The sequence below is a fragment of the Carassius carassius genome, chromosome 32 (assembly GCF_963082965.1).
Source record: "Carassius carassius chromosome 32, fCarCar2.1, whole genome shotgun sequence".
Taxonomy (NCBI): domain Eukaryota; kingdom Metazoa; phylum Chordata; class Actinopteri; order Cypriniformes; family Cyprinidae; genus Carassius; species Carassius carassius.
Window position 1 is genome coordinate 10,946,978 of NC_081786.1, and position 16,055 is coordinate 10,963,032.

Consider the following 16,055-nt stretch of genomic DNA (forward strand, 5'->3'; position numbering starts at 1 on the left):
TTTTTAGCCAGAGAGTCATTCAGCAGGTCGTTCCTTCAGTAAATTACGGCGGTACGGTGTGCATTTCAGGTCAGATTAATCGTCTGGCTTTCACAGAGAGTCCCGACAGAGGAGCTCTTAAAAGTTAATGTGTACACATTAGATCAGGCCAGAGCGGCGTCCTCTCAAAGTCATTTTTCCCTTTTTGATATACCTTTAAGTAGTGGTCAACGACTGACGATGCTGATATCTTGGAAAGTGGGGGGACCGATATAAAGCCGATATAATTTTTCACGAATAAATAAATATTTAATAGAAATATCATTAAATAGGAAGTAAACACTGTAACCAACAGGGTACTCATTATTCTGGGAAGTTTGTGTGCATTGGGAATCATATTTTTCAAATAAAGCCAGGGTAACACTCATTTTACTTACAGCACACAGAGAAAATTACATCAATATGACAGAGGGCAAATGCATAAAATGCAGCATAATTTGAAATCACCAGTTTAAAGTTAAAAGCATTCAATTAAGACAGACCAACCGTCACACAGAGAACACGCGATCATGCAGGTCACATGAACATTTCACAATCTCAAAGCTGGATTCGACTAAGTTTTTCAAGATTTGTGAAATTAAATATGTATTAGTCATTGTAATATGAATGTGTATTTGCTTAATGCTGACGGCAAACGAGAAAGTATTTTTAATGTTTGCCTTTCTATTACTAATAATATAAAAGCAATCGTTGAAATACCTTTGTATTCAATTTAATAATTTTTTTTTTAACTGTTCTATCAGATTATTAGACAGACTTCTATCCGTATTAGACAGAACTGTTAACAATGAGAGAGAATGTGAGCACTGTGTACTCAGGCACTGCCGTTCATGTCGTCAAATAAAACCCTCAAACACACAGACCGAGCAGAAAAACTTATTGGCTGATGTCGATATTTAAAAAATGCGATATATCGGTTGATCATTACCTTTAAGTCCACCTTCAAGGGAAATTAACTTGTCTGGATCGCCCATGTAGATGGTGGAATCTTCAGAGATGCATATTGAGTTTTTCAAATTCCTTGTTTGTTTGTTTTTCCCTATAGCTGTAGTGTTAGAAAAACTAACATCATGATCATTATCACTACACAGTCAATTTAAATTTAAGGCTATTTTAAATAGGGATGCATCGTTCCGATACTCAGGATCGGTATCGGCTCCAATACTGAAATTCTACATTGAATATAAAAAAACTGCGCTGGTATCGGATTGGATCGGTATCGACAGAAACTAGGGTTGCACGATGTGTCGTTTAAACATCGATATCGCGATGTACGAATCCACGATAGTCACATCGCAGGATGTTCGATGTAGGCTGTCGTAGTTGATCCGTTATTCATTAACTGTACGGGCCAGCTGCTCCCCGGCCCTTGACGAATGTGATTCGCGGATTAATTTCACTGCTTAACCATCATAATTTTTTAATCCTGTCAGTCTAACAGGGCAGTTTAATCAATGCAGAAATTATTCTATAGGTGCATTTTCATGAGGAATTGAAGATCTAACATTTTAAGATCATCTGTTTTTGTTTTTCTGTCTTTCTATGCTTTAGCTGTATAAAGGGCGCATCAATGCCACCAGTCATGTAATCCAGCACCCCATGTACGGAGCAGGGCACAAGTTTCGCAAACTGCATCTGCCCATCTCAACCACACTGTCTGAAGTATTGGACCGCGTCTCAGGTATGAGGATATTGTGTTACACTACCATTCTAGAGTTTGGGATTTGAAATGTTAAAGGGTAACTCCACCCCAAAATGAAAATTTTGTCATTAATCACTTACCCCCATGTCGTTCCAAACTCGTAAAAGCTCTATTCATTTTCTGAAAACCTGGAGGCCTGAGACTGTCCCATAGACTGCCGAGTAAATAACAGTGTCAAAGTCCATCTGCCATCAGACGTGCAATCTGGGTTATATGAAGCGACAGGAACACTTTTTGTAAGCAAAGAAAACAAAAATAATGACTGTGTATGCTCTTCTGTGTCCTCCGCGCCACAAGTTTTATTTCAAATCAAAGCTAAATACACGTAGAAACATCGCGTCCTTGTGGGGCAGATGACACAGAAGAGCATACGCAGCACGGTGATATGGAGTGACAGAGGAGACCGTTGACAAAGGAATTATTGAATAAAGTCGTTATTTTTGTTTTCTTCGCTTACAAAAAGTGTTCACGTCGCTTCATATAACCCAGATTGCACGTCTGATGGCAGATAGAGTATTCTGATGACTTTTTATACCTTTTATGGTCCTTGACACTGTTATTTACCAAGCCTCCAGGTTTTCATCCAAAATATCTTAAATTGTGTTCCATAGATGAACAGAGCTTTTACGGGTTTGGAACGACATAGGGGTAAGTAATTAATGACAATTTCATTTTAGGATGGAATATGCCTTTAATACTTTTATTCAGTGAAGAGGCTTTATGTAAATCAAAAAAATTATTTATTTTGAAAGATTCCTGTTTGAAATAATGCTGTTCATCAAAGAATCCTGAAAAGGTTTTAAACCTTGATGATAAAAAGAACTGCAGTAGTCTCTCGGATCTATTAGATCCTGCTTTTGCCACGCCTTCAGACTTTCAAGTTCTGATGCACAAAGTAGATCTGGATTTACCGTGTGGCATGGCCATCAGCATGTGTTTGTGATAAATTGCTTGTCTCCAGAGACCTTGAGCATGGCAGATATAGTCTTCGTTTTCTCAGAAGAGGACGAGGGTCACATTGTATGTATAGAATGTCCTGTCTCTGAGCAGTTCTTAAGCTCACATCACTTCCACTGATGGGAGGCCCACACAGGAAGTGTAGCATGTTGTTATCGCTATGAATTGTTGTCTTCTCAGGGATATTAGATCTTTACCATAAATAATTCAGATTATCAGTTAAGCTGACATGTACATTGATGCATATGTCTCTAAAGGGAAATGTATTTTTAGAGCCCGCAGGCTGATTGAAGAATGCATACACACACACACACACACTGTGAAATAACATTCAAAGATCTTGCATTTTTTTAGACACGCCCAGCATCACGGCCAAACTGATCAATGAACAGAAAGAGGATAAAGAGAAGAAAAACCATGAGGAAAAAGAAAAGATGAAGGCCGATAATGGTTTTCAAGACAACTACAGTGTTGTTGTTGCCTCAGGTGCTGTTAATCCCCGTTTTTATATATTCCCTTGAAGTTATCAATCTAATCAAAGTCCTTTGATTTAGTTTACCCATGTGGCATCTTTTCTTCATGCTTTGTTTCAGGTCTGAAGTCTCAGTCGAAGAGGGCCTTGTCCACTCCTCCCCGTCCCCCGTCCCGACGAGGGCGAGTGCTCAGTGACAAGCTGGCAGCCTCCTCAGGAGTCGATCCGTCTGCCAAAACCATCAGCGTGCCTGTCTTCCACCTCTGTCACAAACTACTGCCGGGTACATCACACACACTCTTGTTCTGTCACGCGCTCACATTCTGTCCGGTCCTCTCGCCCACTCTGTACTCTTTGCGTTCCCCCTCATCTCCCACCCTTTTCTCTTCCATACAGATTAGGATGAGAGTAAAGGTCATCTCAGTGCCTGTCCCTGTCTGCCTGCCACTTCACCTCACTGCATTTATTCAAAGATGCAGAGAGTCTGATCAATGTCAATTTCAAAGCTTAATTTTATCTCTTTGATCTCTCATTGTCTCATTCCATCCCATATAAAAAGCCTTTCAGTACTAAAGTGTTTGTTTCTTGCTTCACTAATGTCACCAAATAGAAATGGAACAACCAAAGTGAATCTCACTTGCCTGTCATTTGGTCAAAAAAAGGCACATATCTGATTAAAAAAAAGTGATTTATTAATTGGTTGAAAATGTTGTAATAAACTCTGGTTGAAATTTATTTTCTCCCCAGGTCAGCCATTGCCACCGGAGATGACCTTAGCTCAGCTGCTGACACTGCTGTATGAGCGTAAACTTCCTCAGGGATACCGCTCCATTGACCTGACGGTCAAACTGGGGTCAAAGGTCATCTCAGACCCTGGCCTGTCCAAGACCGATTCCTTCAAAAGACTCCGTACCGAGAAAGGTATGCAGATATCTCAAGCATAGACACGTACATAGTTTTCATTAATGTAAATTAAGCTGAAATAAAATAGAAATATTAGTGCTTATAAAACTTTGAAAATTAGAAATGTCTCCTTTGCAAATAACTGAAATATGTAAAAAAAAATTACAAACAATTATTAAAAGATGAAAATGTAGCAAGCTAATTCAGAGTATTAATAATATAAAAATAACACTGGTCACAAAATTATGAAATCAATTCAGTTAGATTTGATGCTGTTTTTCATTTAATTTGATTCGACTTTGACTCTTTTGGGTATGTTACGGATACAATGTCAATTTTTCTTGCCAATAAAAGAAATTCACTCTGCTATTGCTGTAAATTGTACACGGTTGACTTATTCAAACCAGTAAGTGAAAAACTGTTAGTCTAAAGAACCTGCTCATAAGAATCATTCATTTGGGAATCAGAATAAACACTGTGTGTTTTTGATACACTAAAAAGAACAGGCTCTTAAGAGCCATTCATTAGGAACTCAGTAGAAAGTGATTTCTTGCCGTTGTTTTGTGATACTCAGTCTGTGTTCCTATCCGAGGTTCTTCTGCAGTTTTAACTTCCCTCTCCTACATATCCCGTTTTCTGGCAGCCTAGGGTGTAAAATCTTGATTGGCCTTGTGTGTTTGTGCTTGCGTATGCGTGTGTGCCCACACATATTCCCCCCTAGTGTCCTGGACCGTCAGATGTCAAATGATTTTGCTTTGCTCTGTCAATGATGTGTTCATGCTCTTTAAGGGATCAAAAAAACCTGCCCCCGTCCTGACAATGACAGCTGCCTCCCCAGCAGATTGCCAATATTCTTGATTGATTCTGCCCTGTTTGAATGAGCAAATGTTCATACACACACATATATACAGAGTTCCTGTTAAAGCTGATGATGTCAGCTCAGGTGAATGTGCTAACACAGACAGAGTTCTGGATGTCACCTGTGACGGGAAAGTGTCCTGCCAGTGTCCTAATCAGGCACGACAAAACGTCAAGAGAGGAATCTGATGACAACTCGTGATAATCTGAGGCTTTTTCCTAATCAGCAATGACAAGGGATGTGCAGCAATCCAAGTCAGTCACTAGGATTTTACATCACTAGCTTTGTTTCCATCCAAAGATGCGAATTTAAATTATGCGCAAAACTGGAAAAACGCATAAAACATTTGTGAATAAAGCACCGTTTCCATCCTCGAATCAAAGATAACAAAATCGTCACTTTCTGATAAACTGGCAATAAATATCTAAGAAAACTAGGAGAAGCCACTGAATATAATAATCTTCATTTGTAATAAATTACTTGCTCTTCGGAGAGAGCAAACGTAACACAATAAATGTTTGGGAACACAGTCATGTAAGATAGTAATTATACAGAAATACTTAGAGAGACTTTTCTCAGGCATTTCAAAATGACCAAAACAACATATCGATGCTGTGAACGAGATCGGTCCGCTGGTAAATCAGTATATCCCATCGCATAGTGCAAAGTTACATTACTTTTTCAATGCGCATGGTGGAATTTATTCGGTAAATGTATTTCCATCGTAGTTTAAGGAAAATGTTACTTATCGGATAAAAAGTTTATCCTACTCAATTGTACCCATAAGTGTTTTATGCGCACAGTATTTTTTTTTTTACGCGATAATCCAAAATGCACATAAAAATAGGTGGATTGAAACATAGCTATTGATAGTTTCATGCAAAATCCATCTTTCCTTGTATTTTGAAGGAAAATTTAAAAGTTTTACTAGTTAAACAAAAACAGCTTGACAATTGAGCTTGCAATTTCCAGTAAGTTTCCACTGTTATTGTTACATTAACTGTTACCATTTTAAAATTCTTGTTTTAAAATGTATACATTTTTTTAAATACTGTTTGTATTTCTACGGCTGCACATACATGCAATTAAAATGGTATGTTTTAAAAAATTTTAAGAAAATATGTATAAAATACATATGTATATATAATGCGTGTGAGATACTTTAATTATATATATAATATATATTTAAATTCAATATTTTTTTCTGGTTGCAACAGTCTGATGTAGTGGCAGTGTAACAGTATTGTGCTTTCAATGAGTACAAAAGTGATATAACAATGCAAAGTTGCCATGTCATGCCTTGTCGAGACGCAGGGTATTATACGGGTCTGAACTCTGAGCTCTCAAACTGTTGAATTTTCATCTGGAGGTGAAGATCTGGCACTATTTGTTTACTTCGCTCCACTGGCTTTTCCTGATTACACAGCGTTGGTTTGTTTGTTTGGCTCAGTAAGGAGTCTTGGAGCAGCCTGCATTTGAGCAGCCCGTAGAGTCTGGCATCAGAAGTTTTCAGTTTAGTGATGGTGCCTGGGGGACTCACCCCACCCTCCGGCTAATTGGCCGTCTTAGCAGAGTCAAATCACTGTTGGCATACCCAACTCTGCTTCTTTCCACACACTTTCATCTTGCACCCCTCTGTCGAGGAGCTGAAAGGATGCTCACCGGCCCAGGGCTAATTCTCTCCTCTCTGCCTGGAGTCCATCCATCTCTCTTTGGTGGAGGACACTCCAACCACAGGTGGTGTTCTGAACCGTTGCTGCTTGTTAGTCTGACTTGCTATCAACCTGTTGGCAATAAGTTGCCAGACTTGCAAAGTAGGTTTTCTGAGACTTTCTGGTCTGTGACAGACTAAGATCAAATATGCCCTACTGACTTCCCTTTGGCAGTTGTGGTGTTAGAGTATTTCATAGCTGCTTTGTTCATCTCTCCAGCATGGGCTTTTGGCTTCGGGTTTTACATTCATCTGCTGTTTTCCTTGCACTAATCTCAACATCAAATAGACAAATATGTCTGATTCCGAACCAACTAACTGAAATAACAACAAGAGTTTAAAAGAAAAAAAGACTTGTACTGTCCCCAAAGCTTAAATTCATGTAGTCTGTAAATACTTGTTCTTTCTCAGTCTCACACTTGTTCTGTTGTTGTCCTTCACAGAGACAGGACTGAGCAGACAAATGTCCTTTATAGGAGTCCGTTTTTAGATTTTTTTTTTAAAGAAGACTCTTATCTTCAACAAGGGTGCATTTATTTAATCAAAAATACAGTAAAGCAGTAATTTTGTGAAATATTACTATTTAAGAAAACTTTTTTGTATTTTAATAAATTGAAAGTTGAATTTTCTTCAGTGTCACATGACATTAATATGCTAATTCAGTGCTAAATAATCATTTATTTCTTAAAAATAAAATGAAATAACTCAAAGGATAATGTAGTATTTGATGTTTACTAAGAATGGTAGTAGGAGCTTTTAAGCATTAAACCCTTTTTGTTTTATTGTCGGCTGTATTTGGGTCTCTGTAAAGAAATGTAATTGTCTTAACTTGAGAAATTATGTCAGCCGTAAACTGTAAAGCAGGTTTGCATTTGAGTGTGGATTCATTTCAATTCTGAATGTACACAAATATTTAACAGCCCATATTTCCTGTGAATTTCTCTTCATTCTCTCGCTCTGATCCTCAATCTCAGTAAAGAAAAAAACTGATTTACAGGAATAATCTGATTTATGAGAACAGATATGAGCTCTTGTGCAGTACTGCTCTGTTGGACATCATGGTTTATGATGTGAACAATTGAGACCACTTTATTTACAGCTAGACATTTTAAGATTTTATTGATGACAGATTGAATGATACGTTTCCTTTCTGCTCTTTTCCTGTAGATCACTGTGAGATGCTAAGCGGCTGTCCGGATGATGAACCAATGACCCCGGGTGACGAAGGTTTGGATGCTGCAGTAGATGACACCCTCTTAGAGACCAACCCTATCCAGTCCCCCTTGCAGGTTTTCGCAGGTATAGGCGGCTTGGCGCTCATCGCAGAGAGACTTCCCATGCTGTACCCCGATGTTATCCAGCAGGTCAGTATATCTGCAAGCTTGCTCTCTTTACAAAATCAAATTGTCCCACATAGGTCATTGTTTAAAATATATATTTCTCTCCATTTCTGCTTCATAAGCCCTTACGCGCTCGCCCGGTGACAGTGAACTCGGGTTAGTCAGCATTTCTGTTCATTTGCGTGCCCTCTGAGTCCATTTGTCCGGATCGTTCTGTGCAGGTCAGTGCCCCAGTGGTGCCGTCCACTACACAGGAGAAGCCAAAGGACAGCGATCAGTTTGAGTGGGTCACCATCGAGCAGTCTGGAGAGCTTGTTTACGAGGCGCCCGAGACCATCACGGCTGAGCCTCTGCCCATCAAATCCTCCGTTCAGACCATGTCGCCAATCCCTGCCCATTCACTGGCGGCGTTTGGCCTGTTTCTGCGGCTGCCAGGATATGCTGAGGTTCTGCTAAAGGAGAGGAAACATGCGCAATGTCTGCTCAGACTGGTGCTGGGCGTCACAGATGATGGAGAAGGAAGTAAGTACCACTTAAGTACAAGAAGCACCACTTTTGAATTTGTTTACAATTTAGCAATCAGTTTTGTTTATCTAAAGTGAATCCAGGTTTTTTTTGGCAATATACGACTATTTCATATTCACTGTGTGTTGTTCACGCATCCATTAGCCCTGTTTGTGTGTTTGAGAGAGAGATTCTTGATTGAAACGGATCAGACTGATGTGGAATGCTGTTTTTTTTTATTCCCTCATCAGCAACCCCTGCATATCTGTGTCAACCGCTTAAGTCACTGTCTCAGACACCTTTCAGACTCTTTTCTCATATTAAACAGGCTATTACTAAAGGACAAACTGTGTGGAGTGCGTATGATGCATATTTCATCACCAGAATATTAGCACCATCTGTTTTTTTTTTGCTTTGTATGCATAGATCCTGCATGCGCATTGACTTTATGCACTAATCAGTTGTTCCACAAGTTGGCAACACTGGCTCAGGCTGTTGTTTCACAGTAGAACACGAAACTAAAGAGATGCAACAACAATATCGGAGACTAACAACAAAAGATGTCCGCATTGACAAGCGCTTGTGTGAGAAGGTTAGGAGATTACAAGACTGCAAAGATGTTTTTATCAGTCATAATTTTTGCGCAGACACTGGACAAAGATGAAGCATTCTAAAGATCGTGTGTTGACTGCCTTTATTTGCGTACACCTCAGATGAACTATACTTTGAAAGTCTACATGTAAAAGTATACTTGCATCTTTACTGTTTTGTTCAAAAGTTTTTTTTTAACTGATTTTTAAAAGAAGTCCCTTATGGTCACCAAGGCTGCATTTGTTTGATCAAAAAATAAAGTAAAATTTAGTAATATATTAAAATATTATTGTAATTTACAATAGCAGTCTATTTTAAAATAATTTATTCCTGTGATGGCAAAGCTGAATTTACAGCAGCTATTACTCTGTCAGACAAGTGAAGCAGCTCAAATAGAACTACTGCATATATGCAGAACTTATACATTACTCTATTATCCATCATAAATCCTATCATAACCACTTCTACTAGTTAAGACAAACTTCTGTAATGGCTGTTATACCCTACAGACAGATACACACTGCCCTACAGGAAGCATTGATTGGGTAACTGTGTGGTTGCTTCATCGATTGGTTTAATTGAGCCTGGATTGGCTGCCCACTGTGTATTTCTGTCAGTCTGGAATGTTGATTGGTCATCTGATTTCTTGATGTATTGGTAGGCTGTATAAGTTTGTTATTGAGTCCAAGAGAAAATGATATTTTGATTGTTTAAATCAGGTTTTTCTCATCTAGAGACTCTTCCCATTCTCTCCATCTGTCTTTCTTTTTCAAGGTCACATCCTGCAGTCTCCCTCTGCTAATGTTCTGCCCACGTTGCCCTTTCACGTGCTCCGGTCTTTGTTCAGCTCAACTCCCCTTACCACGGATGACGGGCTGCTGTTGAGGCGTATGGCTCTTGAGATCGGTGCAATCCACCTCATCCTGGCCTGCCTATCTGCCCTCAGCCATCACGCTCCCAGAGTGCCCAACGGCAGTGCCAACTCCAGTGAGGTCAGTGTTAACCCACACAACGATTATGTGACATTTGGTGTGACAACAATCATCTTTCTTGTGACAACCATAAGAACATTAGAATGTAACCACACACATTTACATATCAAAGCATTCAATTATCATACAGTCGACTAAAGATTGACTGTATGAACTACACTGGTACACAAATTTAAATGAATCTGAAGAAGAATTAAAAGAGTTAGTTTTCCGATAAAATTACATTTCTGTCATTAATTTATCACCCTCATGTCATTCCAAAGCCATAAGACATTCATTCATTTTCTGAACACAAATTAAGATATTTTTGATGAAATCCAAGAACTTTCTGATCCTCCATAGACTGCAATACAGCTACCACGTTCAAGGCCTAGAAAGGTAGTAAGGACATCATTAAAATAGTGTATTTGAAATCAGTTGGTCAACCAATTTTATAAAGCTATCAGAATGCTTTTTGTGCACAAAGTCATATTTTTGTTTTCTTTGTGCCCAAAAATATTCTCATAGTTTCATAAAATTAAGGTTGAACCATGGACTATTTTAACAATGTCCTTCCTTACTACCTTTCTGGGCCTTGAATGTGATAGTTGCGTTGCTGTCCATGGAGGATCAGAAAGCTGTCTGATTTCATCAGACGTATCTTTCAATTCTATATGTTCTATGTCAATTCTAATTCTAAAATTTTGGTAATTCTATATGTTCCTTGTGTTAGTAACAGGCCACAATAAAGTAGTTATTTGTATATAATCTTCCTCTTATTCTTCATGAAAGTGAAAATACTAATGCCTGATTTGTGAGCGAGTCGTTCTTTTGAGTTAAATATTTTCATTGATCAGTTCACATAACCAGTCTGAATAATTCATTCACAACCTGACTGATCTGTTTCAATGATCCAGACTAAAATTATAAGTGGACTTCAGGGGAAAATATAATGATAAAAAAGGTACGTAACGGCGTGTTCAGATCATTTGTGAGTTTGTGCAGGGGAAGGAAAAGACACCCCTATAAAGACCTTAATGGAGATGTTTCTCAGACTGAGACATGTCATTTTATTAATGACTGTGATAGCCACTCTTTGCAGACTGCTGAAGGGCTCTTTATTCAGAGCCCTTGACTTAATGAGAGGTGTGTGTGTGTGTGTGTGTGTGTGTGTGTAACTCATTCAGGTATAGTGTACAGTAGTTCTATTAAAACAGAAGGTATAGAGAGGAGCTGGACAGCTCTTTTAGTCATTACATGATTATGGGCATTTTCACGCAGCTAAAATGAAAGCGTCTTCACAAAGGACAACTGCAGCACAATCATAATGAGAAAATAATGAAAAAAAACTACTATCATCTTCAGATCCCCAATACCAAAGCAATGACTTTCATCAAAATCAATATTCAGCCCTCACAGACAGGTTTTATTAAAATCTATTTTTTAAATTCCTGTGTTTAAAGGGGAAAAAAAGCATATAATGATACTCTGTGCAGGGTGGTGTGTCTGTGTGTGGATTTATAGTTTGGTGAGGGGTGGGTTCAGGGCTCAGGATTTGAACAGTGGCCGGTGGCCTGTCAGAATCATAATGGGCGTCCTTGGGGCAGCAGAAGTATTGGCAGAACAAATATTAAACCCACTCGCTCTCAGCCGAAGAAGAGCTTCGAAGGTCAGCGCATATTTATTCTGCGCTCTCTTTCACTCTCCTATTTGTCCGTCCTTTGGTATTTTCACTATCAAGATCCTCAGTTGTGATACTCAAGCTGGTTTGAGTCCAGCCTGCAACCATTCCTTTATTTTCTTCCATGCTCCCTCCAATAATATCACATGGTCCAAAGTTAAGTACACATTATGGGAAATGCACCACTCTTCTTTTTACCATGCTACTAGCCTATTATTCAGCTGATGCACAGCTTCTGACCTCATTGTTTTCCCTCATAATGTTGTGACATGCTGTCAGTCTTTAAAGCAAGCAGTAAATTTCAGCAGGGCGTCACGTCTGGAACAATCAATGTCAAAAAGCAGAGTGACAAAGTGTGTGTGGAACAGAAAGTCTAGAAAACGCGTCTTCCTTTCCTTTCTTTCAATCTCTTTCATTTGGAAGTAGCTTAAAGGATTTTCTTTCTTTTTTTTTTTTTTTAAAGAATTTACTACTTTTATTTAGCACAGATGTTTAACATTGATCAAAACTGACAGTAAAGACTTTGTAGTTACAAAACATTATATTTCAAATAAATACTGTTCTTTTGATTTAAAAAAAAGAAAAAAAAGAAAGGGAATCCTGAAAAAGAATGTAGCAACACCGCTGTTTTCAACCTAATCAATCAAATCAGCATATTAGAATGATTTCTGAAAGATTGTGATGCTTAAGTTTGGAATAATGGCTGTTGAAAATTCTGTTTGCATAACAGAAATAAATTCCATTTTAAAATATATTAAAACACAAACTGTTGTTTCAAATTGTAATACTGTTTCATAATATTTCTATTTTAACTTAGATTTTTATTAAATAAATGCAGCCGTATTGAGCATAGGAGACTTGAAAAGTGAAGAACGATTGGGGATAATGTTAGCCAATCAGTTCATTAGCATGTTAGCAAGTCTTAAAGATACAGTAGCATGAACTTCCAGTTTAATTCTTGCTCTCATAGCCTTTCAGTTTTCATGTACAACTAAACTGTGTAATGAGAAAAAGGGTTATAGTAGACTCCATAGTGAAACCTCCAGTTGAGTTTGTGTTTGTGCTGCAGCCCCAGGTCTCCAGTGGGCATGTCGGTGGAACCACAGAGGAACAGCAGCTGTACTGGGCCAAAGGAACCGGCTTTGGCACGGGCTCCACTGCGTCAGGCTGGGATGTTGAGCAGGCTTTGACCAAACAGCGTCTGGAGGAGGAGCACGTTACCTGCCTCTTACAGGTGTGTGTTCATCGAAATAATACAAATGAGATTTGGAAATTGCATCTGTTTGATTGTGTGATGGTACATTCTGTGTCTCTATCAGGTTTTGGCAAGCTATATCAACCCATCAGGCTGCGTGGGATCTGGCGAGACCCTCTCAGGAGAGGTCAGAGGTCACAGCAGCTCACTGCTGCCATCTGTCCTGCAGGAATTGCTCAGCCAGTCCTGTCTCATCCCCGCGATGTCATCATACTTGCGCAATGACTCAGGTAGGACTCGTGCCACTCGTGGGATGTGCTCTGAGCTTTTCTGTTTGCTAAATGAAAATGAACACAACTTTTAAGGTGGTTAAAGAGATTATGCAGTGTATCATTTGCATGTGTGCCTGAGGGAAAAAAAAAATTTTCCACCTTGTGCCTCTTTGTGTATGGAGACAGCAGGTGGAGCCCCTGTCTCTTCTGAGTGTCTCTCTCTCTCTCTCCTTGTCAACCATGTTTTTGTTCTCAGGTGTTAAAGGTATAATTCACCCATTTGCTACCTATATTGCTACATAAGAATGTGAAGAAGAATAACAAAAAAGAATGACCAAAGTATCATTGAAGTATTCGTGTGACTCTATACACAATATTCCAAAACTCCTAAAGCCATATTATAGCCTTGTCTGAGAAGCAGACTGAAACTTACGTCGCTCAGTCACTTTACTTTGCATGTTTGTGAGAGAAGTAGCAATGTTTGATTTCTTACAGAGTAGAAGAATGTCAGTGAATAATGGTCCACATTTGGTCTGCAGATTTTAAGCAGTCAGAGTTGACAGATTTCAGAAAAAAATGCGTAATCTGTGACAACATGGGCACAGACTTTTTCTCAGATTTTTTTTTTTTTTGATTCAGATTTCTATTCCATCCAGCGGAGTGCATCAAAAATTTTCATATTGTGCTCACATTTTAATTTCTCATGCGTCTCTTTGCAATGAGGCAGATGTTTCTGATAAGATTATTGTTTTTGTAATTAAAAAATCTGTTCTTCAATTATTTACTGTATGATGCCCAGTTTTTCTCTGCAACCATTTGCAAAGTCAACAAAAATTTAAAAAAAAAAAAAAAATTATGTTCCAGCCTTTCAGAGATTTTTTTGACTTTATAATACCTTGAATATTGAACAAGAGTCCTGCCGACCACAATTACAAATCTTTAATGGAGTTTTCTAATGGAAAAGACTGACCAGTTTATTGTTTAAAAAAAATTGTAGAATGTAGGGTTTAAGAATTTTCAAAAGTCAAAATATTCCCCATAGTATCTCAATTAATATGAACTAATATTTATTTTGTATTAATAGCCATTAAAACACTGCTTTGCTGGTTTAAAGAACAAGAAAGTGGTTCATTGTGTGTGTGTGTGTGTGTGTGTGTGTGTGTGTGTGTGTGTGTGTGTGTGTGTGTGTGTGTGTGTGTGTGTGTGTGTGTGTGTGTGTGTGTGTGAGTCTGTGTGTGTGCTCTGTGAGTGTTTATTTCTCTCTGGCTTAATTAAATAAGCGCCGATAAAACGATGAGTGTAGTAATTAGCTCCAGATATCAGCTGGAGGTTTCAACCCTACATTGGCATAGTGTGTGTGACTCAAATCAACGAGAACAACAACACACACACACAAATGTTCTCTCTTAACACACTCAACCAACAGGGGGAGCAGCAGTTGGTCAATCTCATGAACAACTGAGCCAATAAAACACACACACACCTTCTTAAAGTGTGTGTGTGTGTGTGTGTGTGTGTGTGTGTGTGTGTGTGTGTGTGTGTGTGTGTGTGTGTGTGTGTGTGTGTGTGTGTGTGTGTGTGTGTGTGTGTGTGTGTGTGTGTGTGTGTGTGTGTGTGTGTGTGTGTGTGTGTGTGTGTGTGTGTGTGTGTGTGTGTGTGTGTGTGTGTGTGTGTGTGTGTGTGTGTGTGTGTGTGTGTGTGTGTGTGTGTGTGTGTGTGTGTGTGTGTGTGTGTGTTTTGTGCCCTGATATCCTTAGCTGTCTCTGTAGCAGTGAAACAGGAAATGAGCGTCTCCGATCACCCCTGCTGTAATAACGCCCCATCCAGCTGATGAACAGGAGGGAGAAGAGATGGGCTACTGCTTCCAAAAAGCATTAAGAAAAAGCCAAGGGGCAAATAACAGAGAGTACAAGATTACAGTGTTGAGCACTTTGTGTATATGGACAGCCACGAGCACTTATTTTCATTGAGGAAGTGAGGTCTGTTCTGGCTCACACAGGTGACAACAGTCTGTCCAACTATCATTGTCTCTCGCTCCCCATCCGGCACGTTCATTTAATACCTTCTCTCAAAGATTATTATGCTCCTTCCTTTCTCTCCCCCCAGAGGGGTCGTCAAACCTGCTGCTTCTCTCGACTCCATCAGCTCTTCTGTATATTTTTATGTAACCTTCTGGCAATAATGTTGACGAATATTACCAGGTTAAAATTCAAGAATCATGATTTATATGAATATTCTGAGGGTAGAATTGGATAGTACTATGATAAATTGGGGGGAGAGGTGTTGTAAGGTGCAGGGAGTGTGTGAAATTGAACCTGTACACTTTGGTTTGGAACTAGACAACAAAAATAGCAATAGGAACTATTTAAGAAAACAGCATTTAAGAAAATGCATCTTGCAGGAGACAAAGGAGAAGAATGTGCCAAATGAGCTGTCTCTGTCAACTATGCAAATGCGATAAAAAAAAGATATATATATATATATATATATAAATTACTTTTTCCAGCATCTAACACTTACTTAAATGTAATATTTAACACTAATAATTTAATAACATTGGTAAACATTGTATTTTTTTCTGCTGACTTTGATTTTACTAATTGACTTTCATTGTATGGGTCCAAATTCATCCTGTAGTTTCTAATGTTGTAATGTCTAATTTTAATTTTTGTAATTGATTAGTGTTTTTCATTTTTAATCTAAATAAACTAGTATAGCATTCAAAAATTGTCACCGGCCGTAAAATGAAAACTTCAGCTAAAATCTTACCGTTGGTACAGTACATTCCTATTATGTATCCATTCATTTAAAAATGCTAGCTAAGAAATCGTCATTATTTAGCTTTATTTTTATGTACA

At 38.6% G+C, this 16,055-nt stretch overlaps 1 protein-coding gene across 5 annotated transcripts in view; it reads left to right on the plus strand.

Moving 5' to 3' along the window:
• Positions 1-16,055, plus strand: part of birc6 (baculoviral IAP repeat containing 6) — a 93,408-nt gene that overhangs the window by 46,895 nt on the left and 30,458 nt on the right. For all 5 annotated transcript variants that reach the window (XM_059520225.1, XM_059520228.1, XM_059520226.1 and 2 more), the window contains exons 57-65: positions 1,591-1,720; positions 3,053-3,184; positions 3,292-3,453; positions 3,918-4,091; positions 7,811-8,007; positions 8,205-8,505; positions 9,853-10,070; positions 12,800-12,964; positions 13,050-13,215. In XM_059520225.1, the coding sequence (XP_059376208.1) occupies positions 1,591-1,720; positions 3,053-3,184; positions 3,292-3,453; positions 3,918-4,091; positions 7,811-8,007; positions 8,205-8,505; positions 9,853-10,070; positions 12,800-12,964; positions 13,050-13,215 (1,645 nt within the window). The remainder of the gene's footprint in view (positions 1-1,590; positions 1,721-3,052; positions 3,185-3,291; positions 3,454-3,917; positions 4,092-7,810; positions 8,008-8,204; positions 8,506-9,852; positions 10,071-12,799; positions 12,965-13,049; positions 13,216-16,055) is intronic.